This window comes from Tiliqua scincoides, chromosome 3 (assembly GCF_035046505.1).
Source record: "Tiliqua scincoides isolate rTilSci1 chromosome 3, rTilSci1.hap2, whole genome shotgun sequence".
Classification (NCBI taxonomy): Eukaryota; Metazoa; Chordata; class Lepidosauria; order Squamata; family Scincidae; genus Tiliqua; species Tiliqua scincoides.
The window spans coordinates 3108726-3136662 of record NC_089823.1 but is presented as its reverse complement, the minus strand read 5'-3'; the positions used below and the strand labels follow the sequence as shown (position 1 = coordinate 3136662).

At 45.0% G+C, this 27937-nt stretch overlaps 1 protein-coding gene across 1 annotated transcript in view; it reads left to right on the top strand.

Moving 5' to 3' along the window:
* Positions 1-27662, top strand: part of PGM2L1 (phosphoglucomutase 2 like 1) — a 39620-nt gene extending 11958 nt beyond the window's left edge. Inside the window, exons 2-14 of the mRNA XM_066621209.1 lie at positions 6902-7069; positions 9763-9869; positions 11031-11115; positions 13472-13555; positions 17478-17671; positions 18989-19178; positions 19270-19367; positions 20043-20223; positions 21426-21519; positions 22571-22700; positions 23917-24106; positions 24845-24978; positions 25663-27662. Coding sequence (XP_066477306.1) covers positions 6902-7069; positions 9763-9869; positions 11031-11115; positions 13472-13555; positions 17478-17671; positions 18989-19178; positions 19270-19367; positions 20043-20223; positions 21426-21519; positions 22571-22700; positions 23917-24106; positions 24845-24978; positions 25663-25765 — 1758 coding nt within the window. The 3' untranslated portion in view covers positions 25766-27662. The remainder of the gene's footprint in view (positions 1-6901; positions 7070-9762; positions 9870-11030; positions 11116-13471; positions 13556-17477; positions 17672-18988; positions 19179-19269; positions 19368-20042; positions 20224-21425; positions 21520-22570; positions 22701-23916; positions 24107-24844; positions 24979-25662) is intronic.
* Positions 27663-27937: the final 275 nt, after the last annotated feature.

Here is a 27937-nt window from a genome sequence, read left to right as displayed (position 1 = left end):
CACAATCGATGAAAGTGTCCACCCAATGTGCGGGGGCAGTGAAGAAGGCCAATTCTATGCTTATGTATGCCACTTAGGTGGCAGTTGTGGTCATAGGATGAAATTTGGTACCCCAGCAGGGTGCAGGTGTTTATTCCATTCATTATAAAACTGGCCATGTTTTCCCCTGTGGAGACAACAGAAGCTCTGGGCAGATGAATTTAACTGAAAAAATGTTATGACAATGGGTTAACCAACACCCTCCCCAGAACTATGGCCCCAGTCCAGTTGGGCAGGGGCCTTTTCAACTGTTCTGATCTTTTCTGAAAAAGGACACTCTGTTCCCTTTTTTAAAATTATTTTTTTATTTTTCCATAAACACATAAACAAACACACATACAAAAACACATACATGCACATTGAGGTTGCAGGATACCATATACCAATTAATTAATAATTTATTCTACCAATAATTTCTTATATCTCTTATAATAAAAAAGGAAAGAAAGAAATAATTGGGGTGGTGGTGGACAGGTTGATGAAAGTATCGACCCAATGTGCGGCAGCAGTGAAGAAGGCCAATTCTATGCTTGGGATCGTTAGGAAGGGTATTGAGAACAAAACGGCTAATATTATAATGCTGTTGTACAAATCGATGGTAAGGCCACACCTGGAGCATTGTGTCCAGTTCTGGTTACCGCATCTCAAAAAAGACATACTGGAAATGGAAAAGGTGCAAAAGAGAGCGACTAAGATGATTACGGGGCTGGGGCACCTTCCTTATGAGGAAAGGCTACGGCGTTTGGGCCTCTTCAGCCTAGAAAAGAGACGCCTGAGGGGGGACATGATTGAGACATACAAAATTATGCATGGGATGGACAGAGTGGATAGGGAGATGCTCTTTACACTCTCACATAACACCAGAACCAGGGGACATCCACTAAAATTGAGTGTTGGGAGAGTTAGAACAGACAAAAGAAAATATTTCTTTACTCAGCGTGTGGTTGGTCTGTGGAACTCCTTGCCACAGGATGTGGTGATGGCGTCTAGCCTGGACGCCTTTAAAAGGGGATTGGACAAGTTTCTGGAGGAAAAATCCATTACGGGGTACAAGCCATGATGTGTATGCGCAACCTCCTGATTTTAGAAATGGGTTTTGTCAGAATGTCAGATGCAAGGGAGGGCACCAGGATGAGGTCTCTTGTTATCTGGTGTGCTCCCTGGGGCATTTGGTGGGCCGCTGTGAGATACAGGAAGCTGGACTAGATGGGCCTATGGCCTGATCCAGTGGGGCTGTTCTTATGTTCTTAAGTGATCAATCACCCGGAATTTCTCAGCACACTTCTGGTGCAAACAGTGCAAAGGTGCAACAGCATCAAACAGATGAAAAGAGAAAATATGTGATGAATACATGAAGTCTGGGCTTTCATATGGAGGAGATGAGGGCTTGTCTTACTAATTACAAACATTTTGCTGATAGGAAGGGTGCAATTTATGGAAATGGGCTGCCAAGGGATACGCAAGTGAAAAAGGTTGAACCATGAATCAAATCCACCTTTAAGGTGTCTGGCGTGTTAAGCCAGAAGCCCTATGTACAACATATAACCCATAACATATGACTGGGAGTGTATAATTCAATTCACAGCAGAGAGATGCAGCTGCATATATTTGCAACCCTTTTTACTCAGAAGTAGACCCACTGCTTTCCATGGGTGTTGTTCTTAAGTAAGGGTACACTGAATTGTAGCCTGGGAAGGAGGGTCCCATCCTGGTGTTCCAAAAAACATCTGCTTTGCAAGCATTTGCCAAGCAGAACCAGGCTGCAGAAGGAAGGAGATTAAAAGGTTAACTTTGGCTGGAATTTCCCAGTTTCCTAGAAAGGATCTCTGCCCTGCCTGCCTGGTGCCTGCCTACTGCTTGAGATCCACTGTTCAGAGTTGAAAGGCTCTGCCCTCTGATTGACCCAGAGATAAGGCAAAGTGAGAAGTGGAACTTGATTACTTGGCAAAAATTTCACTTACTATATGTGAGTACGGTAGTTTAGATGCTTCAGTTTGACTAAGGGCGCAGTCCAGAGGTGCCCTTGGGCTGGCGCAAGGAGAGTTGCAAACGTAAGGCTGTAAGGTACGTTTGCGCCTCCTTGGGAGTTGGCACAGAGGAGCGCCGGCCTGCTGAGGCTGCGCCAATGGAGGCAGTGAGCCTTGTGTTGGCGCAGCTGGGCTGACACAAGGCTCTGGGGTGGGTGGGGAGAAGGTGGGAGGGAGGATAAGAGTAGGGCAGCCCAGGGGGCGGGCGAGCAGGTGGCGGGGCTGGAATCCAGCAGTTATGCTGGAACCCAATCCCTGTTCCCAGGGAGTTTGAAGCGACTTGAAGCTGCTCTGCTCTCCTCAGACTTGTGCCACTTCAGGAGGTGGCACAGGTCCGAGGAGACCCATAGGGTCCAGCGTGCCTTACCCGGAAACTTTTCCCCTTACCTCTGGCTGAGCCACTTTGGGCCCCTATCCTGTGCTGAATACATCACAAGCCTCTTGGTTTGCCTGTTCCAGCGCAGGGTAGGATTGTGCCCTAAGTGCCTAAATTCAAGTACTCAGCCTTTAATGGGAGTGTGACTTTGTTAGTATGGAGTCACCAGGTGGCTTGCACTGTGAGATGTACCAGGAAAGTCATTAGGATGTAACAGATGTGCACTTGATTTGCAGAATTGTGCGTTGGTGTTCAGTTCCACAGTGCTGCATAGCCACCATGTTCTTCATAGCTAGTGAAACCTTTATAAGTTTCCTTCTGTATCTTTCAGGACTTTCTCTCACTTCTATTTTAGCGTCATCCAAATCTGGGGCATTAATAACTTGAAAATGTGCCATGACTATTCTGTTTTGAAATATGTAATGTTTGAGTTCCAGAAGCTGAACAGTGCCTAGCTGTTGCTGGACCTAGACGCTGGCTGACCTCTTTGTGGTAAATGTCAGTGTGGCTCACTCCCCCTGGAGACCTTGAATTCTGTTGCTTTTTTTAAACCTCTACTAAGGATTCTATGCTGCATGCAGGCAGTGAACAGCTTTGAGATTCAGACTACTCTACTATAATTATAAAATAAAATATATTGCTTTTCAACAAAATAGATTTGCACAGTGATTTACAGGGCAAAATAAATTTTAGATTGATTTCAGAGTGCTCGTGACCTAAAAGATACTAGTAAACGGACATTTAAAAAATGCTGAAAGTTGCTGGAGAACTCGTGCAAGGAAAGCGCCCTACAGGTAGACCACAGCTGCGATACAAGGACATCTGCAAGAGGGATCTGAAGGCCTTAGGAGTGGACCTCAACAAGTGGGAAACCCTGGCCTCTGAGCGGCCCGCTTGGAGGCAAGCTGTGCAACATGGCCTTTCCCAGTTTGAAGAGACACTTGGCCAACAGTCTGAGGCTAAGAGGCAAAGAAGGAAGGCCCATAGCCAGGGAGACAGGCCAGGGACAGACTGCACTTGCTCCCGGTGTGGAAGGGATTGTCACTCCCGAATCGGCCTTTTCAGCCACACTAGACGCTGTTCCAGAACCACCTTTCAGAGCACGATACCATAGTCTTTCGAGACTGAAGGTTGCCAACTACTGCTGTCCCCCTGCTAAATCTAAGAGGGAGCACCACTTTGGAAGGAGCCACTTTGCCCAGCTAATAGGAACTGTGCATGTATATTGTGGAGCAATTGTACATAACCAACATTGTTTTATTATGCTGTACAAATTGCACTTAAGATTGTTTTGGGCCGTCAGCCTTCCAGCTCTGTATTCTGACTGAAACTTGAAAGTAATAATTTGTGAGGCTTTATGTGATCACATACTCACTTGCAACACAAATGTTATGTGTGCAAGGCTCTCAGATGTCCCTTTGGTATTTTTCCCCTTTGCAGAACAGGTTTTGTCTTGCTCTAGAATTGAGTGAATATGCTTGAAATGAATGGTTAGGTGAATCCATGTGCCCTGCAAATTAACACGTTGCATGTGTTAACTATGAACAGAGTCTGATGAATGAAATGTGAATGTATTAAATTAAGAAATATTCTCTTTTTGGACAAGTGGAGTAGTCTTTTCTCTCAAGTAAATACTGAACATTCCATGTTCTGATGCATTCTATACTTGCTTATAGCTGCACAGTGTGTGTAAGTTGAGGTCTGGATAGATCCCTCTTAAAGATAAAAAGTTGAGTGTTAAATATGTGCAGCCTTCTGCTTGTTTGGAATGTTCTTATTTCTTTTTGTGACTTGTTTACATCTTATACTTCAGTTAAGAGTTAAGCAAGAGATATGTTCTCAGGCAGACAGGGGTGCTTGACCTCTAGGGACTGCAGAGCTTCTGAAATGGCACACACATCTGAACTCAAGGCAATATCTCCTTTTCAGAGTTGCTAATCTCTTGTGGTTGTGAGTATAATAAGCCCTACATGCTGCAAATGGTAATAATCTGATTCCTTACTTAGTGTGATTGTTCGCTTCTTTGTGATCTCCCATCATTCTCCCTTTGGCTATGCCACACCTGCTGCATTTTAGCCTTTGTATCCTTCTTGCTGTATTGTCTGGTGTTAAAACATTAGGTTATTCCAAACAGAAATAAGATTTGAAAAATGAAACATTGGATTTGGATTTAGAACAAGCCACCTTAACAATTTTGTACAAATAGTTATCTGGGCAGCTTAAACCTGACATGTGATTTGTACCAGTGTTCCTTGTTGTGTTAGTTGCTGAAACAAAGGGAGGAGTGAGCCTCCAAAAGGAGTGCAGCCAGCCAGGCACAGATGCTGCAGCCTCAACATCTCTGTTAAATATCTCTGGCACAGGGCAGAGAGGCCTCCTTTACAATATTGCCAAACTGAGCAATATGCCAGTCAGTATTCCAGGATCGGTATTTGAATGCAGCCGGTCAGTACCAACTGTGAACTCTGAAAGTGTCAGCTCACCTGAGCTGGGTGGACCGATGGTCTGACTTGGTCTAAGGCAACTTTCTGTGTTCCTAGACATACAGTACAATTTTTAAAATCTGTTTTTTAAAAATTTCTTCTGCCAGTGATCTTAACAGCTGAGATTAGGCCTCTTATATGTGAAACGAACCTTGCATAACTCTGTGCGTGTGCTCAATGTTTCTGAACTGATTAGCCATTAAGTGTGGTCCAACACATGTTTACTTTACAGCTATCATGTATCTTATGTACACCAAGCAGTTGCTGTAATCCTGAAATAAATTGACATAGGTTAAAAGGGCCCCAATGTTGACCACATTTTTCTGAACACATTTTGTTTCTTATGTTTGTGCAAGATGGTTCCGAATCTTGGAATGGTCTGCAAATTTTATCAGTCAGTAGTTTGGGTGAGCATTTGCTGAGCATGGCTCTATATTCCATGGTTCTCTCATGGTATGTATTTACAGAATCTGTCATATAGCTATATATAGCTACTGATGAACCAGGATGGGGAGGAATGACCCAGCATGTCTTGCTTGTGGGGGTGCCGCCATCTTCCTTGCCCCTCCATGCCCCCATCCGCAAAGGCCTTTGGAGGGCTGGGGAGAGACCATGTGCCAAAAACTGGAAGTGACATTTAAGGTCTTCCCCCAGCCCTCAGAAGGCCCCTGTTGTGATGAGGGGTTGACAGCATTTTACTCAGGGAGGGGATGACATTCTGCAGTCCTGGCCCCAGTCAGTACAGCAGCCAGGATCACTAGTGCTACAGAGCATATGTTGTCATGCAGCCTTCTGACCATCATCATTTCAGACCTTGCTTCGGTTTTTTCAAAGTTCTGGGGCATTCCTTTAGGTGGACTTGAGACAAGCCCCAGAACATTTGAAATAATGTGGAAGACAGTGTACCTATGTGCATGATAGCTGCAGAGTTTCACCACACTTCTATCCTCACTTGGGGTGAGGATACGTAGTTGCAGGCATGGTATCTAAGTAGTAAAGTGCCACAGAAAGATTCTTTTCAACTGAGGATGGTTTCAGTGTCTTGGAGCCAAATTACATGTCACTAGTCATGCAGTTTTTTTCCTCAAGGGCTGTAAAATACAGTTGCAAGAACTGCAACCTGATGCTGACGCCTGGCAAAGGCAAGAGAGTTTCTGTACCTTGAAATACCGCCCATAAAACATTCTGAGTGCACAGTTCCGCCCTTCCTGCTCATTTTGAAGGAAGCAGGTCCTGCATGCTATAACCTATATGGAAGTGTGTGTGTCAGCTTGTGGACCCCTTGCATCCTGGCACGTGTGTTTTGCAGCTTGATGCAACTCATGAAAATGCTTCTTTCTGGCTTTTTTTATTTACCATAGCAGTTTTCTGTAGGGTAGTATTGGGAGACCAGATAGACATTTGCTCCCTTGGCAGGTTTGGAGTTTAACAGCTGACTATACTAGCTGACAAGTTCTTTGTAGGTTCATTGTGAAGGCTTCCAGTGACCAAGCAAGTTAGGGTTTTGCATCTTCTAGTCTCGGGTAGGGATGGGCTCTTGCAAACAGGGGGTCTTTCAAGTCAGGATATCAAACCAGGATCTGATCCTGATTAGATGTCTTATCTTGCCCATGAACGATAGACAGAACAAACGTGTATTCACTGGGTTCCTATAGAATGATAAATGTGTTTGTTCTGTCAGAAACAGAAGCAGCAAACTTCCTTCTCTGGTGCATTCTTGGCCTTGGTATGTCTGTGTTTTATTTCTTCCCCCTAAGACTGCTGAGGGGTGCAATCCAGATCCCTTTGACTCCTGAGAGGGTCACGAAAATTTATTTTTGGGTTTAATACCAACATATGTCACTTTAATTGTTGCTGGGTTCTTCTTTCCAGAATCACTGTGTATGTGTTCAGGCATAAATGCGTTAGAAGAGCACTATGCAGCTTTAACAGTCCAGGCTTGTACAACTTAAGAGTATTTCCTGGTTTGCTTACAGAATCCTAAAACGAAAGAGCAAATTGAAAATCTGTTACGAAATGGAAGGAATAAAGAGCTCCGGGACCGCCTTTGCCGCAGACTTACATTTGGAACTGCTGGGCTCCGTTCTGCCATGGGGGCAGGCTTCTGCTACATCAATGATCTTACTGTGATCCAGTCGACGCAGGTGAGTTTCAGAGAGTATCATGAAGGCCGAAGAGCTTCCCAGTATTTAATACCTCTTCCAGGTATGTGCTGTTCCTCATGCCTCTAGCTCTTGTAGAAACTTGCAGCCTAACTTGACATGTTGTTTTTTCAGTTCCATGGTATCTGGCACGTGGCAACTTCCTTCCAAGAGTATGGATGCCACGGAATGGTTTGAAAAATGCTGAACCTGATCTGTATCCTGAAATTCATAGCAATTTGCTAATGGATATACTCAAATCAGTTATTAATTGTCAGTGTAACCCACCTCCTGGAGAGTTGTGAAGCTAAACTATTTAACTATTTATTGATTTATTTTACTATGTATACTGCTTTGTGAACTACTGTTGAAAAGTGGTATATAAATATTCATAATAATAATTATGAACTGATGGAGAGAAACCACAAATGCTGCCCTCATTTCAGGGGAAGAGTTAGTATTAAACAAAACTGATAAATCCAACTGTGATCCACCAAAGGAGCAATAACTTTTTTTGGCATGTTTTGTGGGGTGGAAACCAAAGAGAGGTTTCAAAGGAAGGACTGGGGAACAGAGAGTGGCATTCTGGTTGTCTGTGCTTTTCCACTAAGGAGCAAGCTCTTGGTGTCAGCTGCAGCAGCTCCCCAAGCAGATCCAGCAATCCGAGCCACACAGATACAGCTCTTCTTTTCATGATCTGCATTCTCATGGCTGAAATCATTGGAACCCATGGAGAGCCACTTTACACATGGAGGGCAGTTGCCCCCAAGTCTGCATATATAAATTGAATCTTTTGCACACATGCCCTTTGCAGACGCCACTGGCTCCAGTTCTAAAAAGCCTCCAGTGAGTGTGTGCACCTTTGTCTTTGAAAATGTGTATGTGAGAAGTACCAAGAGGGGAATCTTCTGTGAGGAGGGTTAAGTGAAACTAGTGCTTTTAAAATCACTCTGAAGTGCGTTCTGAAGCCCTTCTCAGGAGAGGCTTTAGGGACAATTGAGCTTGTTAATGCATCTTCCTGAGCTGCCAAGGAAACAAACTTAACTTTCCAGTTCCTGACCCATGTAGTCTGTTGATTTGGGAGCTGTCCATGCTCAGGCAGCGTGCACAACGCATGCCGCCTCTGTGTTTTGGTCTGTGGAAAGCACAAGGAAATTCTGGATTGGCTGGTGAGCAATAATAAGCATTCTTGGCAGGAAGCTTCAGTTGAGGCACTGAGGAATCTTTGTGAATTAAGTTTGCTTGGTAGGTTATATTTGGCACTGCTGGTGGCTAACTCTGTTAACTAGTTTGACAGCACAAGTAAGCATTATTTGGCAACTAAATCCAACTTAGTGTAGTTTTTGGACATGAGGGGGTGCTCTGAAGCTTGTTGTGTTCTTGTAGCCTTTTGTTTCAGTTCTGTATTTGCATTGGGGCAAAGGAAAACAATTGAAGGAGGAGCTTCCAGCTACATTTCTGGTTTTAAACTGACTTGAACTTTAGCCCAGATTAAGAGAGAGAAAATAAGTGTGAGTGGGGCTGATCCAGTTTATCCCATCAAGTGTCTACAGCATGCAGTTCACTAGGTGTGTCCACTGGACCTACTGCACTGTAGCAGAGACTTACAGTTTGTTTCTTAGGTCACCTGCTAGATCTCCTGCCTTGACTACATCATATGTGGCGTTGGTGCTGCCCCTGTGACCACTTGGAAGACGTGTGCAGGCGTTCCAGCTTTGAGCATATGTGTGCGCTTTCACATACGCTTGCTCTGTTTCATGTGAATCTGCACCCATACAGATGCCTTATTTTAAGCTTGCACATAGGCAGGAATTGATGCACATGAGCATGTACCCATCCCTTAGTTGTAGCAGGGAAAGGAGCAACTCGAGATCCCCTACTCCTTTTCCATTAAGCAAATTATACTGCTCAGGAAGAGCTCTGTGGTGCAGCCTTTATGACAGCACTTGTGAAGGATACCTCATGACATCTAACCTGTTTCCTCAACTGGAGCTAAGATGGGCTTCCCACCATCCAAATGCTTGGAGTTTTTTCCTACCTTAGGGCAACAGGGACTGCTGCAACCAGAGGAGTGTATCGCGAGGCTGTAAAATGTCAGCTTTGGACATTGCCAGGTCAGGAAGGCTCTTGGGTGGGACTGGGAAAGCCCTTTCTCTTCCTGCAACTTGGGAGTGTTGCTGTCAGCCAGGGCAGATGATACTCGGCTAGAAGGGCCACTGACCTAGCTTGATACCTGACAGTGTCTTCATGTGCTTGTTTTGGAAGGCTCTGTAGGTGGTTCAACTCATGCTGCTGGTTTCTACTGGCTTGCCAAGTTTAGTCCTGGGGGGGTTCCCTCAACCCACTCCAGGGCAAATGAGCTAATGGCTTCGAGGCATGAGTACTTCTCCTGCCGTATATGTTGGGTAGCTTGCTAATGTCGTCTTGTGCTATTTGCTCTGCAAGCGCTTTCTGTGGTGCACCTGCTTTCTACTTTGGGCACACTCTGGGCTGTATTTGTATGGCTGGGGAGTTGGTGGCATCTAGTCCCTTCCAGCTCTGAAATTCAATAGCTCCTGCTGCTTGGTTCTCCTTTGTGACTGGCTTGGGGGCAGATTCCCATGAAAATGCAACAGTGCAGGATTGCATCCGTATTAGAATTATAGGGCAGGTAAGGCCTAAGAACCTAAGCAAATATTCTCTTTATTTTGCTTCAGGGGATGTACAGATACCTTGAGAAATGTTTTTCAGACTTCAAGCAACGGGGTTTTGTTGTTGGATACGACACAAGAGGTCAGGTGACCAGCAGTTGCAGCAGTTTAAGGTATGGGTTTTTCCAGGTGCTTGGAGCAGCTAAATTCTTCTTGCAGAGGGAAGCCTTACGCAACTGTCAATATAGGTGTCTTACCAGCACTGGAAGAAATCCGAAAGATGTCGCGGTTCTCACTGCTTGCGAATGACTAAACATTATTCCGAGGCTCAGTTTTACCATGTTCCAGATCTCATGTCAGCCTTTAGGGACAGGAGCAAAGCTGTTTGGGGGATGAGGTCGGCCTACACAGTAATCCGAGCCCTGGATTCAGTATGTCTCATTGTAGCACACCTGATTCACGGACTGGATCTTTAACTGGAATTTAAAAACTTTCCCATGAAACAATAAATTCTTAGAATTCCATCATGATATGATATCTTTTAATAGAAAATGTAATAAATGTATTTATCTTTTAGATGTGGTCTGGGATCCAGGGGCTATGCAAAAATGGCCCCTAGTTTGCTTTAAAATCCCCCCCCCAAGCTCTCTTCAAATCAATACAGATGACTGTTTGATTTGGGTATTTGGTATGAGACTAGTTTAAAGGGAAACTCTTTTCATGTGTGCATGTTGGATTTTTCCCCCCATGGTATTTCAGCGCTTTAAGTTCCAGAGCACTTGTTTCCTGTGTACAGTGCCTTAAAATCCTAAAAGCATGCTAAAGGCCTAGGGTGGAGACAGGACATGAAATGAAAACGGAGCTTGCCCCAAATATGTGCAAGCCTGGCTTCCTCCTGGCTGAGAAATTGAACTTCAGTGCAGCTGGCAGCATTGCTCCTCCCCCCACTTGGCAAGGTGTCTGCTTTTTTGATTAATTTTTAAAAGTGCCACATGAATTATGTGGTCATTTGTTTTTTTATCAATTTTTAAAACTTTTTAATGAAGAATTGCTGCAAGTGGGGGGAGGGTTTTGGTGACATCATCAGGTTTGCCAATCAACAACAAGCACAGCCTGCTTTGGCTTGCAGAACTGTAATTTTTCAAAGCTCAACCCTGGAAAAGCATGATGTGTTTAGACTGAGCACAGAGGCTGTTGTGAGGATAAAATGGTGGGGTGAACCCATTGTGAGGCTGCCCTTCTGTTGTAAAATGTTTTATCTGGCTTCATCCTGAGAGCTTGTTCTTCAGAACTAGAGACGATAATATTAATTGATCACTCATTGTCTTCCATAGACTTGCAAAGCTCACAGCAGCAGTCCTGCTTGCGAAGGGCATCCCTGTCTACTTGTTCTCAAGATATGTCCCCACACCTTTTGTGGTGAGTTTTCTCATGATTTTGTTTTATAGCAAACTAGTCCTAAACTGGGTCCACATTCGCACTGTGAAACCTTATTGAATTCAATGGCACTGCAACATCAAGATATGTTGCTGTGTCTGGTTGCAGATAATCCATTTTCTTATCAGGAAACCAGCATGTAAATGTTGTTGTGGAGCAGTGGTGCATGTGATACTTTAGGAAGAAATTGGTCACTTGAGCAAAATTGAACCTTTGTTTGATCAGTTGATTCTGTCATAGTTTTATGATTGGGTAGGAGTGGACAGCATGAGCCTCTGTCCCAGAAAGGTTTTTGTCTGTAATTGCATCAATATTTTGCAAGTCAAATATCTTTTATGGCTGAGTATGTGCCTGCTGAGGACTCTTATTTCTGATCCACTCCAGGACATCCTAGTAGCAGTAATTTCTATGCCTAGCAGAAATTACACAAATCACATTCCAAAAGAAGTCCAGTTTTCATTCTGAGACTGTCTGGACGCGTGCCCCACTCTTCTCAAATTATACTGTGCAATTAGGTCAACTTGTAGCGGTGCATCTCCAGAGTCCGTGACGTTCCAAGCCTATGGATGCATGGCTGTTCAGAAGTAAGTCCCATTAAACTCAGTGGGACTTACTGCCAGGTAAGCATGAATAGAATTGCAAGAGTACAAAATTCAACCCATGTTCCATAGTTAGCTTAGCATGCACAGCAGGCCTTTTGGTTCTACTCGTGTTTCAGATGGAAGCCCTTTGCATCCAGGTTCTTTTAAAAGCTCTTGCAGCACAGTACAGAAGTGAGGGGTGAGGGCTTTGAACCAAAGCTGACAGAAACTTTGCTTTTTGTGTGCCTCAAGGGCGTCTTTGGATTGCAGTTATTGGGTGCAATGCAGGGCTGTATGAGCACATTTTAAGGCCAGTGGGGCAAGTGCCCAGGTAACTGCCATTTCTGGGTCCAGTTCCCCATGTCCAGTGGGTCCAGGTCCCCAGAAGAAGGCCAATTCTATGCTTGGAATCATTAGGAAAGGTATTGAGAACAAAACGGCTAGTATTATAATGCCGTTGTACAAATCTATGGTAAGGCCACACCTGGAGTATTGTGTCCAGTTCTGGTCGCCACATCTCAAAAAAGACATAGTGGAAATGGAAAAGGTGCAAAAGAGAGCGACTAAGATGATTACGGGGCTGGGGCACCTTCCTTATGAGGAAAGGCTATGGCGTTTGGGCCTCTTCAGCCTAGAAAAGAGACGCCTGAGGGGGGACATGATTGAGACATACAAAATTATGCAGGGGATGGACAGAGTGGATAGGGAGATGCTCTTTACACTCTCACATAACACCAGAACCAGGGGACATCCACTAAAATTGAGTGTTGGGAGAGTTAGAACAGACAAAAGAAAATATTTCTTTACTCAGCGTGTGGTTGGTCTGTGGAACTCTTTGCCACAGGATATGGTGATGGTGACTGGCCTGGACACCTTTAAAAGGGGATTGGACAAGTTTCTGGAGGAAAAATCCATTACGGGGTACAAGCCATGATGTGTATGCGCAACCTCCTGATTTTAGAAATGGGCTATGTCAGAATGCCAGATGCAAGGGAGGGCACCGGGATGAGGTCTCTTGTTATCTGGTGTGCTCCCTGGGGCATTTGGTGGGCCGCTGTGAGATACAGGAAGCTGGACTAGATGGGCCTATGGCCTGATCCAGTGGGGCTGTTCTTATGTTGCAGTTCCTACATAATTTTGATCTACCTGTATATTGCTGAAGTCCTTGAATTTCATGAGACTTTGCACTTATTACCAGCTGCCTTTTTAAATACTAGTAGTAAATTGTGAGTGATGTTGATGAAGTTGTACGTTTAAGAACGTGCCTTTGGAAATACCTGGAAATGCCAGTTACGTGTAACAGCATTGCTGAAGTCTAAGCTAGATGTGACATGAATTGCATGGTTTGTCCTCATTTTCTAACTCTCTCTTTCTTAAGGACAACTGGGAGAGAGGGGGAGAGTTGGGACTGGGACCATGACAGTGGAAACAAGTGTTCAGCCCTTCCACATGCAGTCCTGGTGAAAATCCTGTCCTCAAAGCTGTTGTTTGCATGAGGAGGGAACTGCCACTGGCACTAATAATATCAAAAACGCAAGGGCAGACAACATGATCAGTGACATGTCTAGTCAACACACTTCATGTTGCAAACCTGTGGTTTAAAACAGGACATTTTAAACTGTAGTTGGCATGCAGCGTTTTGAATGTTTTCTTTGCATTTGGTTGTACAGATGATCAGAGGAAGCAGATACTGCTTCTTCCTGAGACTGAGGGGAACATTCTGAGATGCTGGTAATGAACATGACTTTGTCTTGCAGCCCTACGCAGTTCAGCAACTTGGAGCTGTAGCTGGTGTGATGATCACAGCTTCCCACAACCGTAAAGAAGACAATGGGTACAAGGTATGGCACAGTTACCTGCTAAAAAGTGCTAGAAATAGCTGTATTTTTATGCTACAGATGTCATTCTCACAAGACAGTAATACTCAGAAAGGAAATTCAACACCACATACAGTGTATTTAAGGTAGCTTTGAAAAATCAGATGCACTTTTATATAATTGGGATACTTGCTTGAGCAGTAGTACGTGTGAAAAAGATCAAGGCATTTTAGTGGACAAAAAGTTAATGTGAGCTGGCAGTCAACTTCTACTTTTTGTCTGCTTCTACTTTTAGAAGTAGGCTACATCAGAATTCCCGATGCAGGGGAAGGCACCAGGATGCAGGTCTCTTGTTGTTTGTGTACTCCCCGAGGCATCTGGTGGGCCACTATAAGATATTGAAAGCTGGACTAGATGAGTCCCCTTTGGCTTGATCCAGCAGGGCATATAGTATTGAGACCGAGAGACATAATCGTACCTCTGTATTCTGTTTTAGTCAGATCCCACCTGGAATATTGTGTCCTGTTCTGGGCACCACGGTTTAAGAGAGGTATTGACAAATTGGTCCAGAGAAGGGTGACTTGGATGGTGAGATGGTTGGAGACCATGTCCTACAACAGGGGTGTCCAGACTTTTTGGCAGGAGGGCCACATCATCTCTCTGACACTGTGTTGGGGGCCAGGAATAAAATTTGAATAAATTTACATAAATGAATATATTAGAGATGGAACTTATATGAATGATTTATAAGTGTTTCCTTCGCTGCCTCTGCTGCATCACAGATGTCAACAGCAAGCAGCCCTCATCCTATTATTATTATTATTATTTTATTAATTTGTATCCCGCCTTTTTGCCCAACGGGCACACAAGGCGGCTAACAAACAATTTAAAAATACAACATGAAAAACAGTTAAAAACAGTTTACAATGATTAAAAAGCTAAAAACAAAACAAACCCCGTGGGTTTTCATATAAAAAGCAAGAACGCCAGCCAGCCTGTCAACAATTAAAAGCTTATCCTACAGCTTATGTGAGAGATCGAACAGTCACCCTCATGCTGAGAACAGTTGCATCGGGCCAGCGCGGGCTCCAGCAAGTCTCCAGAGGGCCAGAGGCTCATTGGGGACTGGGAGCTCCCCATGGGCCAGATTGGGAATCCCCAAGGGCCACAAGTGGCCCCTGGGCCAGGGTTTGGGCACCCCTGTCCTACAAGAACAGGTTGAAGTTGGCATGTTTAGTTTGGAGAAGAGATGGTTTAGAGGGGACCTGATAATTATCTGAAGGCTTGTCATGTGGAAGATGGAGTAGATTTGTGTTTTGCTGGGCAGGACCAAGTCATACAAGTTGAAATTTCAGCAGGGGAGATTTTGATTAAATGTTCAGAAAACTTCCTGATGGTATGAAGTGCTGGACAATGGAAGAGTCTGCCTTGGAATGTGTCCTTCATTGGAGGTCTTTAATAGATGGATAGCTATCTCTGAGATGTGGCTGTGTACAGTCTGCATTGGCAGGGAGTTGGACTCTTGGAGGTCCGTTCTTACTCTATGATTCTTGTCTTCTTCCCCCAGCGAGCTCTTACTCCAGGGCAAAGTGATAGTCACTACCATCACCAAGAGCATGGTCAGAGGACAGTGGCCTTGAATATCCTCCTTACCCATAGCATGGTGAGAGTCCCAGATTCCTAGGGAGTCCACAAAAAAGGGCAAAGCAGCATAGGGTTAGCAGTCATGGGAACAAGGCAATATACTGAATCAACCCAGCTAGGTAGGTGAAGGTAAAAAGGAGAAGGAAGAGTAATAGACAAAGGGTGTAAAAGGTGACCACAAGCAGGCATGTGCAAAGGAGATGCTGGAGGGCCTAGGTGTGGCTCTTACAAATAGAGCAGTTAAGTAAAAGGCAAGCATTGCAATGAATATAAATCTGACATAATAATACAGGTATTTCTATACCGCCTTTCTTGGTCCTCAGATTTCTCCTTAGACTTTATTCAAGGCGGTTTACATAGGCAGGCAATTTAAATCCCTGTAGGGATTTTTACAATTTGAAAGAAGGTTTCTGTCTTTCAAGAAACCACAACATTCAGATGTTTCTTTCTGATCTGGTCGCAACATTCTGGCCTCCATCCTCCCACGCTCAGAGCAGATGGAATAGCTCAGCTCAGCTTGCCAGCTGCTTCAAGGTGCTGGTGGCCTCGAACTGGCGACCTGTGGATGTTATCTTCAGGCAAATGGAGGCTCTACCCTCTAGACCAGACCTCCTGCCCATGACATGACTTTATCCACCTGATTCCTAATCTTATTTAATACAGTGATAGTTCCTCTCCGGTTCTCTCCCCAAGAGAGAAGCTGGTTCCTGACTCTGGGCTGGTCAGGGTTGGTGGTCTAGAAGCCAAGGCTGTTCTTCACCTTAACACCTACTCTTTGTTCACATATGAGTGCAGTGACTGAGGATTCTTTGATAGAACCGCTCCACCTCATTGGCCAGGTCATGGTCATCTCAGCATCCTTACTGGGCTTCTGACTTCTGTTAGGAAGGTAGGGATGCCCAGTCTGGGCTCATGTTAGTTGAAGAGGCAAGCTAGACTGATGCCTCCTGGGATGAAGGAGTTTAATCCTCTTAACAAGAGACTGTGTGCTTTGCTCAGAATGGCAGTATGAGGAATGCCCAGTTTTTCCCTCTTTTTTTTTTTTTTGGCCTATTTTTCTGTCTTTTTAGAGACTTTTAAGCTCCTTGGTTGGTTTACCAGCCTAAAAAGCTGCTGCAGCATCCTTTTTGAGCTGCCTTTTTCTTTTTGGAAACTCCATTACTCCCCATGATTCTTTGTGGATTCAATGTCTCTTCCTGTCTGAAATGGCTACCTCGCTCCCCCCCTCTAGGATTGGCACGTGCTTAGCAAATGAACTGCCAGACCTGTCCATCCAGGTTCAGTGGGTGGGAGACACCAGGTGAATTCCACTCTTTCAGTCAGGTTACTTGATGATATCACAAAACCAGGGGTGATTCTTTTCCAGCTCACAGGGAGTGTGGGTTGTTCTCTGCCAGGTGCCTGAGTTGATCTGTTTGTTGGTGCTTGCTCACATGTGAGGGCAGTGTCTGGGGATTCCTTGAGAAATGTAGATGGTTTAAGCTGGGAACCTACTCTAGCTGGATTGCATTGAGGAACTTCTTGTTGCTTTGTCTGCTAAGCGATTCCAGCCCATGTGCAAACTTGGTTTAAGCAGTTGCTGGGTTGGGTGGTGGTGGTCAATTGAGATTTTGAGTAGCATCCCAGCTCCATCTGCTGGGTGTCAATGGTCACTGCATCCATTTGATGATTTATTTATTTTTTTGCATTCAAGCGCAGACATTTTACATCACTGTGCTTGTGCTCTTACTACCTGCAGTACCTTTCTTTTCCCGTTTTGTTAACTCCCTTCTCATTTGGCCTTTGAATAATTGGGTTCCATTTTGACCCTTTGTCTGCCTGGTCCATGTTTATGGGTAATTCACTGGGTTTTCATGTCCCTTCGGATGCTATTGTGGGTATGATTTTAAATAAGAACCCCTAGGACTCAGTGCTTTCCTGGGAGGGTTTTCTCCCAGATGCCCCCCCCCACCCTTCCCCTTACCTTGTCTCTGGGATGGTGGCAGCAGATACAAACTGCCAAAGCTTTTCTTTGTTCAGCTGCTGGTTCAGTAAAGGGAAGGCAAGGGTGTTGGAAGGGGTTCGTGTGCACTAACCACTAGGTGCTGCTAGACTTCTCTTAGGAGGCCCCTTTCCCTGTCAAGTGATGGTCCCAAAGTATTCACTAAGCCCTTGTTTGGGTGTAAACTGATTTCAGGGTTCTCTTAGGATAAGGAAGGGAGGAAATTGGTGAATTTTCATCACGGAAGTACTTTAGGTTATAGATCCTTTCCAGTGAGTTTAGAGTGAATGGCATCTTAATTCTTCTGTGCTCTCATAAAAGGTATACTGGGAAAATGGTGCTCAGATCACCTCGCCTCATGATAAAGAGATCCTGAAGTGCATAGAAGAATGCACTGAGCCATGGAATGACTCCTGGAATGAGAACCTGGCAGACACCAGCCTTCTCGTGCGTGATCCACTTCAGAAAATCTGTGCAAGCTACATGGAAGATTTGCAAAAGATTTCCTACCATAGGTGAGAAAGCCCAACCAAGTAGGCACAGTTTCCTTAAAGCATCACTTCTGTCTGGAAGACTTCCAGAAAGGACTGTGCCAAGCTGGAAAGGCACAGGATATGGTGTGTGGCTTAATGTCAAAGCCAGGCAGAAGCTAATAAACAGGAGGCAGGCATGTGGGTGCGTTCAGTTGTCCTTTGGAGTTCAGCAGGAAAATAGTACTGAGACAAAGGGGCTTTCTATTTGCACCACCCCGTTTGTAGGATAAAAACTGTTCAGAAAATGTGATGACTGAAGATCCATGCCTTGCTTTTAAAACAGTAAAAGGCAGGCAACCCACCAGAAGCAGGGTTAGGGGCAGGGCAGGGCAGGCAACCGAACCAGCATTCAGCTTACTGATGTACACTAATTCCATGCTTGGGATCATTAGAAAAGGTATTGAAAATAAGACAGCTAATATTATAATGCCGTTGATCAGATCGATGGTAAGGCCACACCTGGAGTATTGCGTCCAGTTCTGATCACCACATCTCATAAAGGATATAGTGGAACGGAAAAGGTGCATAAGAGAGCAACCAAAATGGTTACTGGGCTGGGGCACCTGCCCTACAAGGAAAGACCACAATGTTTGGGGCTCTTCAGTCTAGAAAAGAGGCGCCTGAGGGGGGACATGATTGAGACATACCAAATTATTCACAGGAAGGATAGAGTGGATAAAGAAATGCTCTTTTCCCTCTCACATAACACCAGAACCAGGGGACAGCCACTAAAATTCAATGTTGGGAGAGTTAGGACAGACAAAAGAAAATATTTCTTTATCCAGCATGTCATGGAACTCCTTGCCACAGGATGTGGTGATGGCATCTGACCTGGATGTCTTTTTAAAGGGAATTGGACACATTTCTGGAGGAGAAGTCCCTCACAGGTTGCATGCCGTGATGGGTATGTGCAACCTCCTGAGTTTAGAAATAGTCTGTCTCTGAATACCAGGTGGAAGGAGGTGGCAACAGGATACGGGTCTCTTGTTGTCTTGTGTGCTCCCTGAGGCATCCGGTGGGCCGCTGTGAGATACAGGAAGCTGGGCTAGATGGGGCCCCTTTGGCCTGATCCAGTGGGGCTGTTCTTATGTTCTTATGCATTTGTCGCCTCACTTGGGAGAACTGTGAAGAAGCTGAATTCACTTTGCAGTTTGGGGAGATGCTGTGAGCAACCTCTGGTGCTGAGATATTCTTCGCCCACAGAATCTCAGTGCCTTGGTGTGTCACCATCTCATGTGATGTTGCACCTCCTTTTGGAAATAATTGACCTCATTAATCCATTATGCTCTTTATATATAGGGAGCTGAATATGAAGACTAACTTGAAATTTGTCCATACTGCCTTTCATGGTGTTGGACACGACTATGTACAGTTGGCTTTTCAAGCTTTTGGCTTCCAGCCTCCCATTCCAGTTCCTGAGCAGAAAGACCCTGATCCAGATTTCTCCACTGTGAAATGTCCAAACCCTGAAGAAGGAGAAACTGTGCTAGTGAGTATGTTGAGTAATGTGGTCAGTCAGACTGTAGGCAAATAAGATTGCCTGTCTTTAAATGATTACAAGCATAAATGACCTCTTTCAGGAACTGTCACTGCGACTTGCAGAGAAGGAAGGCGCCAGGGTGGTGGTGGCAACTGATCCTGATGCAGACAGACTAGCTGTGGCAGAGCTGCAAGAGAAGTAAGTGAGAGGCCCTTCCTGGCAACTCTGGGAAGGGGGAAGGCGGGCAAGTCTGAGGATTACCCTTTAGGCGCAGTCCTCATTCTGTAACCATCTGTTTGCAATTGAGTCTCTTTAGAAATAATACTAATAAATAAAAAAGAGGTGGGTAGGACATGTTTCTTCCATGATCTTAAATTAAAAACACATGTCGCCAAAGAATTCCTTGCTTCATGTACTTCAGCTGTAGAATTTAGAAGGTTGGAAGAGATCAAAAAGTCCCCAAATCCCTTTGAGGCCAGTAACATTTGCACAGTGACTTCCTGTCTCAGGCCAGTCTAGGAGCAAACAAGATCCACTATGTCAAGATAAAGGACTGGGTCCAAGAGCCACCCATAGGAAAAGAACTGATGCACAACTGTATGCGGGCGGGAGTGATGGAGAGCAGCCTGAGTCACTCGGATCATTTTGAAAAACAGAAAGCTCAACTGGTGCCCCAGGTTGTCAGTTGGAGAGTCATGTTGGTCCCCTGAGAGGCTCTTGTTGACTCATTGGCCTTTGGATACATCTGCTTTCGCACACAGAAGAGACTTTTCACCAAGTGAATGTTGTTTCCTGGCTGCAGGAGAGATGATGTTGAGTTGCTTTTGTGTTTTGGATTCTCACAAACTTTCTTTTGGATATCTGATTCTTCAGTGGCCGCTGGAAAGTCTTCACTGGCAATGAGCTGGCAGCTTTGTTTGGGTGGTGGATGTTTACTTGTTGGAAGGCAAACTCCGCAAAAGATGCCGTCATCAAGAATGTTTACATGTTGGCCACCACAGTCTCCTCCAAGATTCTGAAAGCCATTGCACTTAAAGAAGGATTCCATTTTGAGGTAAGGGCCTCTGAGGGTCTGGCAGTCTCAGCTGTTCTGGCACACAGTGTTGGGATGTTTCCTTTGTTATAGACACAGTACCAGTGGTGCTGATCTCTGTCGAGGTGTCAGTGCTGCAATTTGATTTGGTAAAGTCCAGACCTCTTTCTGTGAGGTTTAACCAAATGTCCTTTATCCTTGTGGAGTATGGGAGGGGTGGCATGTTGAAAGTGTTTGTGTGGGGGGGGGGGGGTTTGAGGCCTAAGGGGTGGAATTCTAGGGATATCCCAGAGAACTATTTAAAGAACACGTTGAAGGAATGAGGACCTTTTCCTTGAAAAACCATCCTTCCTAAAGCATTAACTTTCAGTTAACATGCTAAGTTCAAATGCTTCTCAGGTTAAAGCGAGTGAAACCAGAGAGAATGATCAGACCTGCCAGATCCAGCTGTCCAAGTGGGTGTTGGGGCAGAATAAATTTTTGTCTTTTGGTTTATACAGTCAAATTGTTACCTTGCTGCTATCTGCCCTAAAGCTGCATTTCATGCTGATATCTATAAAATCAGTATAACAACTGCAAGAGCTAAAATGATGATAACCACAGAAAATTTATCTCTGCAAGTTTTGCTGCCATCTACTGTGACTTCTGGAGCAGTGCTGTAACTTCTCTCCAAGCAAATCTGTTTTTTTCTGACAGTTGTGCAGCACTTCCCTTCCCAGAGTTAGTTGATCATCTCTATCTAGGCAATTGTTCTCAAAGCATGTCTGCGTCATTGCTTCTTTGCAATGCTTCTTTGCATTGCTGGTTTTAAAGGGAAATGCATTTTGAGGGGCGTGTGTCTTGTGATCAGGATGTGAGAGGTTATCTGTGTGCTTGCCTTGTGCTCCATTGGCCGTGTGCTGGCAAATGGATGGTAAATGGCCCTTTTTGTCCAGGTACTCCAGTCAACTAAGGCTGCAGGGTTTGCCGGTGAGGGTGGACACAGATGCTGTTACTTGAGTAGTGAGAAGATGCCCATTTACTAAGTAGGTCCCACTGAATTTGTTTGTGCATAGGATTGAGGTGCCCAGCTGCAGTTCTACACCCATACAGGGTTGGTCCTGAAAGAGTTTTTGAGCAGAAAGTCTCCCAAAGTGAATGCATAGCTGAAATCTGCATATATTTGGTTTGTAGCATGACAGTGATCTGCTCTGACCTGATAGTGCCTTCCCTTCTTGTTCTAGGATACACTCCCTGGCTTCAAATGGATTGGAAGTAGAGTTAAAGATCTCCTGGACAACGGCAAAGAAGTCCTGTTTGCCTTTGAAGAGTCAATTGGTAAGCGCAGCATGTCTTGGGCTCAGTGATGCCTTGATGCTTCTTCACAGGTGAAACCAAACTTTGTATGATTTTAAAACTCTGCATTAATGAATGTGGCTCTTCAAAAAGACAGGCAGGCTGGCAGTTGAGCATCCAGGGCAGTGTTGTCTAGGAAACCATCTTCTTTGTATTTCTCTTGAGATGAGCAGAGCCTGAATAAGAGCACATTTTTGTGTTAACTTCAAGTGAGTCTTGCATAGAACATGTTCTAGTTAATGGCTCCCAAGCTATGATGAAAGCTTGTTCTTTCTGGTAGGGCTACAGAAGTTGAGGTGCTAATTTTTGCTTTATTTTTCAAACATCATTTAACTTGAGTTACTGGTAGCTTTTCTAAGTGGTGGTGGATGAGGAAAGAATGAAGCCATTTCTGCCCAACGTTGCATAGACACAACAGGGATCAAATGTGCACACCTATGGGCTGGGCAGAAATGGGTTAAGGATGCTTTTGGCTCATACGGCTCACTCCAGATAGGCGGCCCATTTGGAGACCCACCTTTGCTGCTTCTGTGTATAACGTTCCCAAATTTCTCTCTCAGTGAAGCTCTTGGCCCAAGTAGATACCTGTGTCTGAATTCTTGGAGGGCTCCACCAAAATGGATGCAGCCTTACCCTTTTTGCGGCACTGCTGCTGCTTGGAACTATGGATGGATTTTTTAGGTTTGACTTTCAGGTCTTATGATGCATTCACAAGTATTATTTTCACCTTAAGCAGACGTTTCATAGCTGCCTTGTAGTAGAGATTCATTCAGAATTGGGCTGTGTCTGTCAGCTAGAAAGAGATTTTCCTGAAAACGTTGGACCTCAACTTGACCAACAAACATGGTAGATAGTCCTGGCCCCTGGCCACTCCCTTCAGGCCATTGCTTCCCATTGCTTGGTTATGTGGCTTAACTTTCTGACTTGCATTTATTCACAATGTACAGTAATTATAAGGTAAGAAGTTTAGGCTTAAATGGTACATGGATAAAATGTCCAAAAATAAGCTGCTGGACAATTTTCTGGTTCCCAGGCTTCATGTGTGGTACCTCTGTCTTGGACAAAGATGGCGTAAGCGCGGCGGTGGTGATAGCTGAAATGGCTGCATATCTGGATACCAAGAGCCAGACGCTGGCACACCAGCTAGCGGAAATCTATAAAACGTATGTCCTGTGCTTCACTTTTGAGGATGATGTATGGCCATGAACTAGGTAGCATCAGTGTTGGGGTGGGGTATGTGCAAGGAGGAGAGTTGGATAGGAAAGAGCAGGCATACTGCCTTTCCTGTCCTTGGGAGAGGGCCCCCCCAAGACCCACTTTCTCCCAGATGATCTTCCCAAGCTCTGAGATCAGCATCAGAGGCCCTGCTCTTTGCCCTGCCGGTGTGTCAGATTAGATCAGGGTTGTCCAAACCCCACTTGTGGCCCTCAGGGACTCCCAGTCTGGCCCACGGGGAACCCCCAGTCTCCAATGAGCTTCTGGCCCTCCGGAGACTTGCTGGAGCCCATGCTGGCCTGACACAACTGCTCTTAGCATAAGAGCAACTGTTCAACCTCTTGCGTGAGCTGTGGGATGAAGGCTCCCTCCACTGCTTGCTGTTTCATGTCTGTGGTGCAGCAGCAGCAGTGAAGGAAAGGCTGGTCTTGCTTTGTGCAAGTTCTTTTATAGGCCTTGACCTATTGCAAGACCTTCATTCATTCATCTAAGTTCCATCTCTGATATATTCATTTATGTAAACTTATTCAAATTTGAAATGTAAATTCTTTTTTTTCCTGGCCTCCGACACAGAGTCAGAGTGTTGATGTGGCCCTCCTGCCAAAAAGTTTGGACACCCCTGGATTAGATGGAGTGGATATAAGTAGCGGGATCTTTTCGGTGGTGGAACCCAAAGTTTAGAATGCTCTGCCCATGAAGACCATCAGTCTTCTCTTTCTGCTTTTAGACATGCACCCAAGATGTTTTGATTTCAAGAAGTTTTGAATGTTTAACACTCTTTTTTTCCCCCTTGACTTTTAAATTGACATGTCAGTTTAGTGTTGCTGTTATTGTCCTGTAATTTTCTGCTGTATTTTAGATTGGTGTGCTTTGTAAGTGACTTTGGACATTTTTAGCAGAAAAGCAGGATAATAATGGTGATGTTTTGGTTTGGGGTGTCTGAATGACAGCCAGGAAGTGAATTAGCTACAGAAGACTTTTGGCCCGTAACCATTTGAGTGCGCATGTGCTGAGAATGGATATACTGTACATGCAAATAACTGCATTAAAAACAAGTGAGATGGCAGATTATAATCTCTGCTTACCTGGGCATAGTTCCTCTAGTGGTAGGATTTGTGTGCCAGAAATTGAGATCTTTGCAGCTCATTTCCCCTGTCTCTGCAGGTATGGCTTTCACATTTCAAAAACCTCCTATTTCCTGTGTTATGATCCCCCTACTATCAAAAGAATATTTGAAAGGCTCCGGAACTTTGATTCACCTGGTTCTTATCCAACTTGTTGTGGCACCTACAGTATTTTGCACGTCCGGGATGTCACCACTGGGTATGACAGCAGCCAGCTTTATAAGAAGTCGGTGAGTGGCAAGGGCTGGGTGGGGAACTGTTGCAGGTTGCTGTGATAGCTTCAGTATGAATGCTTTGACTTGCCGCTATGGCTGTTGGCTTTAGTTTGCTGTTTGATTTTTAACTTGATGGTGAATCTATTTTAATTTTATGTTGTTGTTCACCTTGAATGTCTTTTAATAGGCAATAAAATGATTTTGAGCAAAATTGAAGATTTGCAGAGTTTTCAGATGATTCATTAGAGCTGCTCAGCAGAGGAAATGAAAGATTGTAGACTTGGTACCTGAGGAAAGGGAAGAGAGAGCACCATCTTGATCTAACTGCCATGAGCTTCTCTCCTTTATGAAAGGTGGTCTCAGGGAGACCAGAGATCAAGGGATGTTGGGTAGTTCAAAAAATGTTTAGTCATCTTTTGTTCAGAATGCCACATCGAGGAGTAACATGATGCACAGTTGCATGTTTCCAGACCAAGCGTAGAAGCTGGTTTAGAATATACAAATTGGCTGACCTTAAAATTAGGTACCTCTCTCATATTGCTTCAGCCTCATCCAGGTTAGAGCTGCAGTCCAGTCTGGTTCAAGAGTAGCTGACACCAAATTCCTCTGGCATCATGCCAGTTATTTAACCAGCATGCTCTGCTCTTTGCTGAATTTAAGCACCTTTCAGCAGGTTCTTTCTTACAAAGTTCAGGAAGTTGTTTAGTCAAGAAATAAGGTTTTCACTAGAAGCTGTTGTTGTTGTTGTAACAGGTGCTACCTGTGAGCAAAAGCAGTCAGATGATCACCTTCACCTTTCAGAACGGCTGTGTTGCCACCCTCCGGACAAGTGGAACTGAACCAAAGATAAAATATTATGCAGAAATGTGTGCGCTCCCTGAGCAGAGGTGGGAAGCAGTGTTCTGTGTCTATCCTTGTGCCCTGGTCAGTTCTGTGCCTGGTCTGGCAGATGGTTGGCTTGAAACAACTGATCACTTTTGAGAGCAGAAAGATGTGTTTGTAGCCTACCCTCAGCCCAGCCCCCTCACCAGCCAAGTTGTCAGGCAGCTGGTGGTGAACCTCATGGTTGACTTGTTAGTTCATCCCCTCCTCTGCCCCCTCCTTACTCTCACTGGGAAGTGAGTTGGACTGAGGGGAGAAAGAGATGGGCCAAGTACACTTCCTGAGCTTAATGGCTGAGCAGGGGTCTGAATCTGGGTTTCTTAGCCTTTGAACAGCCCTCTCACCCACCCTGACTCTGGTCTGTTGCTCTCTCTTTTCACTTTTGATGCAAGAGTCGTCTTCTGTTGGCTGAGGCTTACTCATTCAGATCTGCACAGCCTCGCTAGCCCCAGAAAGACCATTTCATGCCTAGGAGCAGAAAGTCGACTCCTGGCTTCTCTTGCTCTTTTTTTTATTTTTTTTTAAGACAAGCAGTATGGAGCACTCAGGCTTTACTTGACAGTAAAGAAGTTTTGGGGTGAGGGTGAGGAACATGTCTGGGGGGCACTTCTTGGTTTTTTTAGTGCAAGTCAGCATTTTGGATTATGTGGGGAGAATCTTCCTCACCTCTGCCATCTCTGTCTTTTCAGTGACACGGCCTTCCTAGAAGAGGACCTGCAGAAACTCATCAGTGCCCTGGTCGAGAATTTTCTGGAGCCCAGTAAGAATGGACTGATCTGGCGCTCCATGTAGCTCTCCTCCTGCCCTTGGCTGTTACAGAAGTGAATGCACTGAGTCACGTGGCACAAAGGAACCAAGATGACTCCTGTTTGAATTAATGGCATAGATGTGTGTGGCCATGTGTGTGTATATCTGTGTTCCTTAGCTAGTGTACCTATCTGGAAGCAGTGTCTCTTAGTCAGCTTTCTCTCCATAGTGGCAAACTGATTGCCAAATGGCTTTATGGATCCCTGTGGGATCCTCCCCCCCAAAGCCAACAGGAATGGGCTGGGCCGGTTCTGGCAACTTTACCAGGTGCTGATCGGTGGCACCAACTTGCTCTCCACTTCCAGAACTCTTAAAATAAAAACTTTGTGACTTTCAGGTCCCATTCTGTAGTTTACCAGTTTCAGGTTTCTGAATTATCTGACTTTCACCGGACCGTGGCAACAGGCCAGCCATCTTGTTGCCATAAGTGTGGTTGTGTTGTATTGACAAAATGTCCTGCTTCTTTGTAGCTGCTTTGAGTATAGATATATTGACTGTACTGTTGAGTCTTAATTTTATGAGTTTGATCAATAGAATTCAGTACTCAAGATTGCTAGCTTTAGTCCAAGTTGTTTAGTACTCATAAAAGTTCCAGATATTTAAATCTCGTTCTGTTCTGAAAGGTGCTCTTTGTGCATTGTATCCTTATCTAGCTGTATACTTATTGAAGTTTACTTAACAGTGAGACAATTGTGGCAAGCTGTTTGACTCCCCTTGGGGCCAAAGCAACATAACATGGGAGATTCCCCACCCCCACAGTGTCTTCTTCAGAGCAGCTGTTTGGGGGCCTCCTAATCTGATCACAGACATAACTTTTAATAGTTCCTGCCCCATATTATTTCCCTGATCAAAGTCAAAGTCACCGAATAGTGTGTGTGTGGGGGGGGGGGGGTAGATTTAGATCAGAGAAATGGCTTGGGAGAAAGGGTTAAGCACCCTCTTCCTGCTCAAGTCAGCAGCCCCCTGCAACTACTTTGAAGTGTCAAAGAGGACATTTGATCTGGGTCTCCCCCACTGTGTCTGCTTTGGCCCTCGGAGCACCTGCCTTCTGGGTCATTTGGCGACAAGGAAATGAAGCTGCCTGTAGGCGTTTTGGTTCAGGAAGATACAAACTGTTTTAGAGTAGCTGAATGTGGCTGTGCCAAGAAGAGTATGTTTCTCTGGAATATCTTGAGTAGAGTATGAGCCTCCAGATAGGGAGGAAAGCAAAGCGGGGGGACAAGGCTCTTCTGGAGACAGGCTGGCAACCATAGCCACATGGATTGGTGGCAGGCTGCAGCATGGGGCATTTTTAACCCATAGCAGTGAGATATATTCCAACCCTGGCCACCCCTCGGAAGAGAACTGGCAGTTGTGTGCATATAGGAGGCAGCCTGGAGCAGCTGTGTAGGCTGGGAGCCTCAGGGAGGAGTGGAGCCCCAGGTTTGTATGCTGAGCAGCATGTACAGCCCCACTCCCATCAGACTCCCCTTTGAACCCCCGAGTGACAGTTCGTCCTGTGGTGGTTCCAAGTTTGCATCTTGATGATGTTGCATCCAGGATACAACATTGCCACATACGTGCTTTTGAGGCAGAGGTGACGGGAGACCTGGCTGCAGCTCAGAAATGGAATCTCATGTGGTTCATTCCACTAGGAAGTTGACCTCTGAGATTTGGAAAACCCCCCAAATCATTATTTAGCCTGGCCCTATAGAGAAATGGAGTGAAACGCCTGAGCTGCATGTCTGCTTTCAAAGTATAGTTTCAAGTCTGGGGGCTCCTCTCAGGGCAGAGTAGAAAAGCTGATTTGGGGCAACTTGGTAAGATGAACTTTGCACTATTCTCTGATGCTGACCTCTTCTTTTTCCTTGTGTTCTTCTTGGGTTTCCTCTAGGAAGAGGGTGCAGGTGCTTCTGTTCCAGTGACCCAGATAGACCACTAGGAATGGGGGAGGGGGGGAATATGCTGTTTTTTATACACCTGGGTAGGCATTTGAGGGGAAGGGATCTATGATTCCAGCTGAGTGGAGCTTGTGCTCAGTGGCATAACAAAGTACCTTATTTGTCTCTGAATGTATGTGGATAGCAGGAAATTGCTTGGATTGCACAGGATTCTGGGATCAAGGCCCATGAGGACCTTCTCCTGGATCTGTCCCCTGAAAGTTTCAGGGGGCTCATG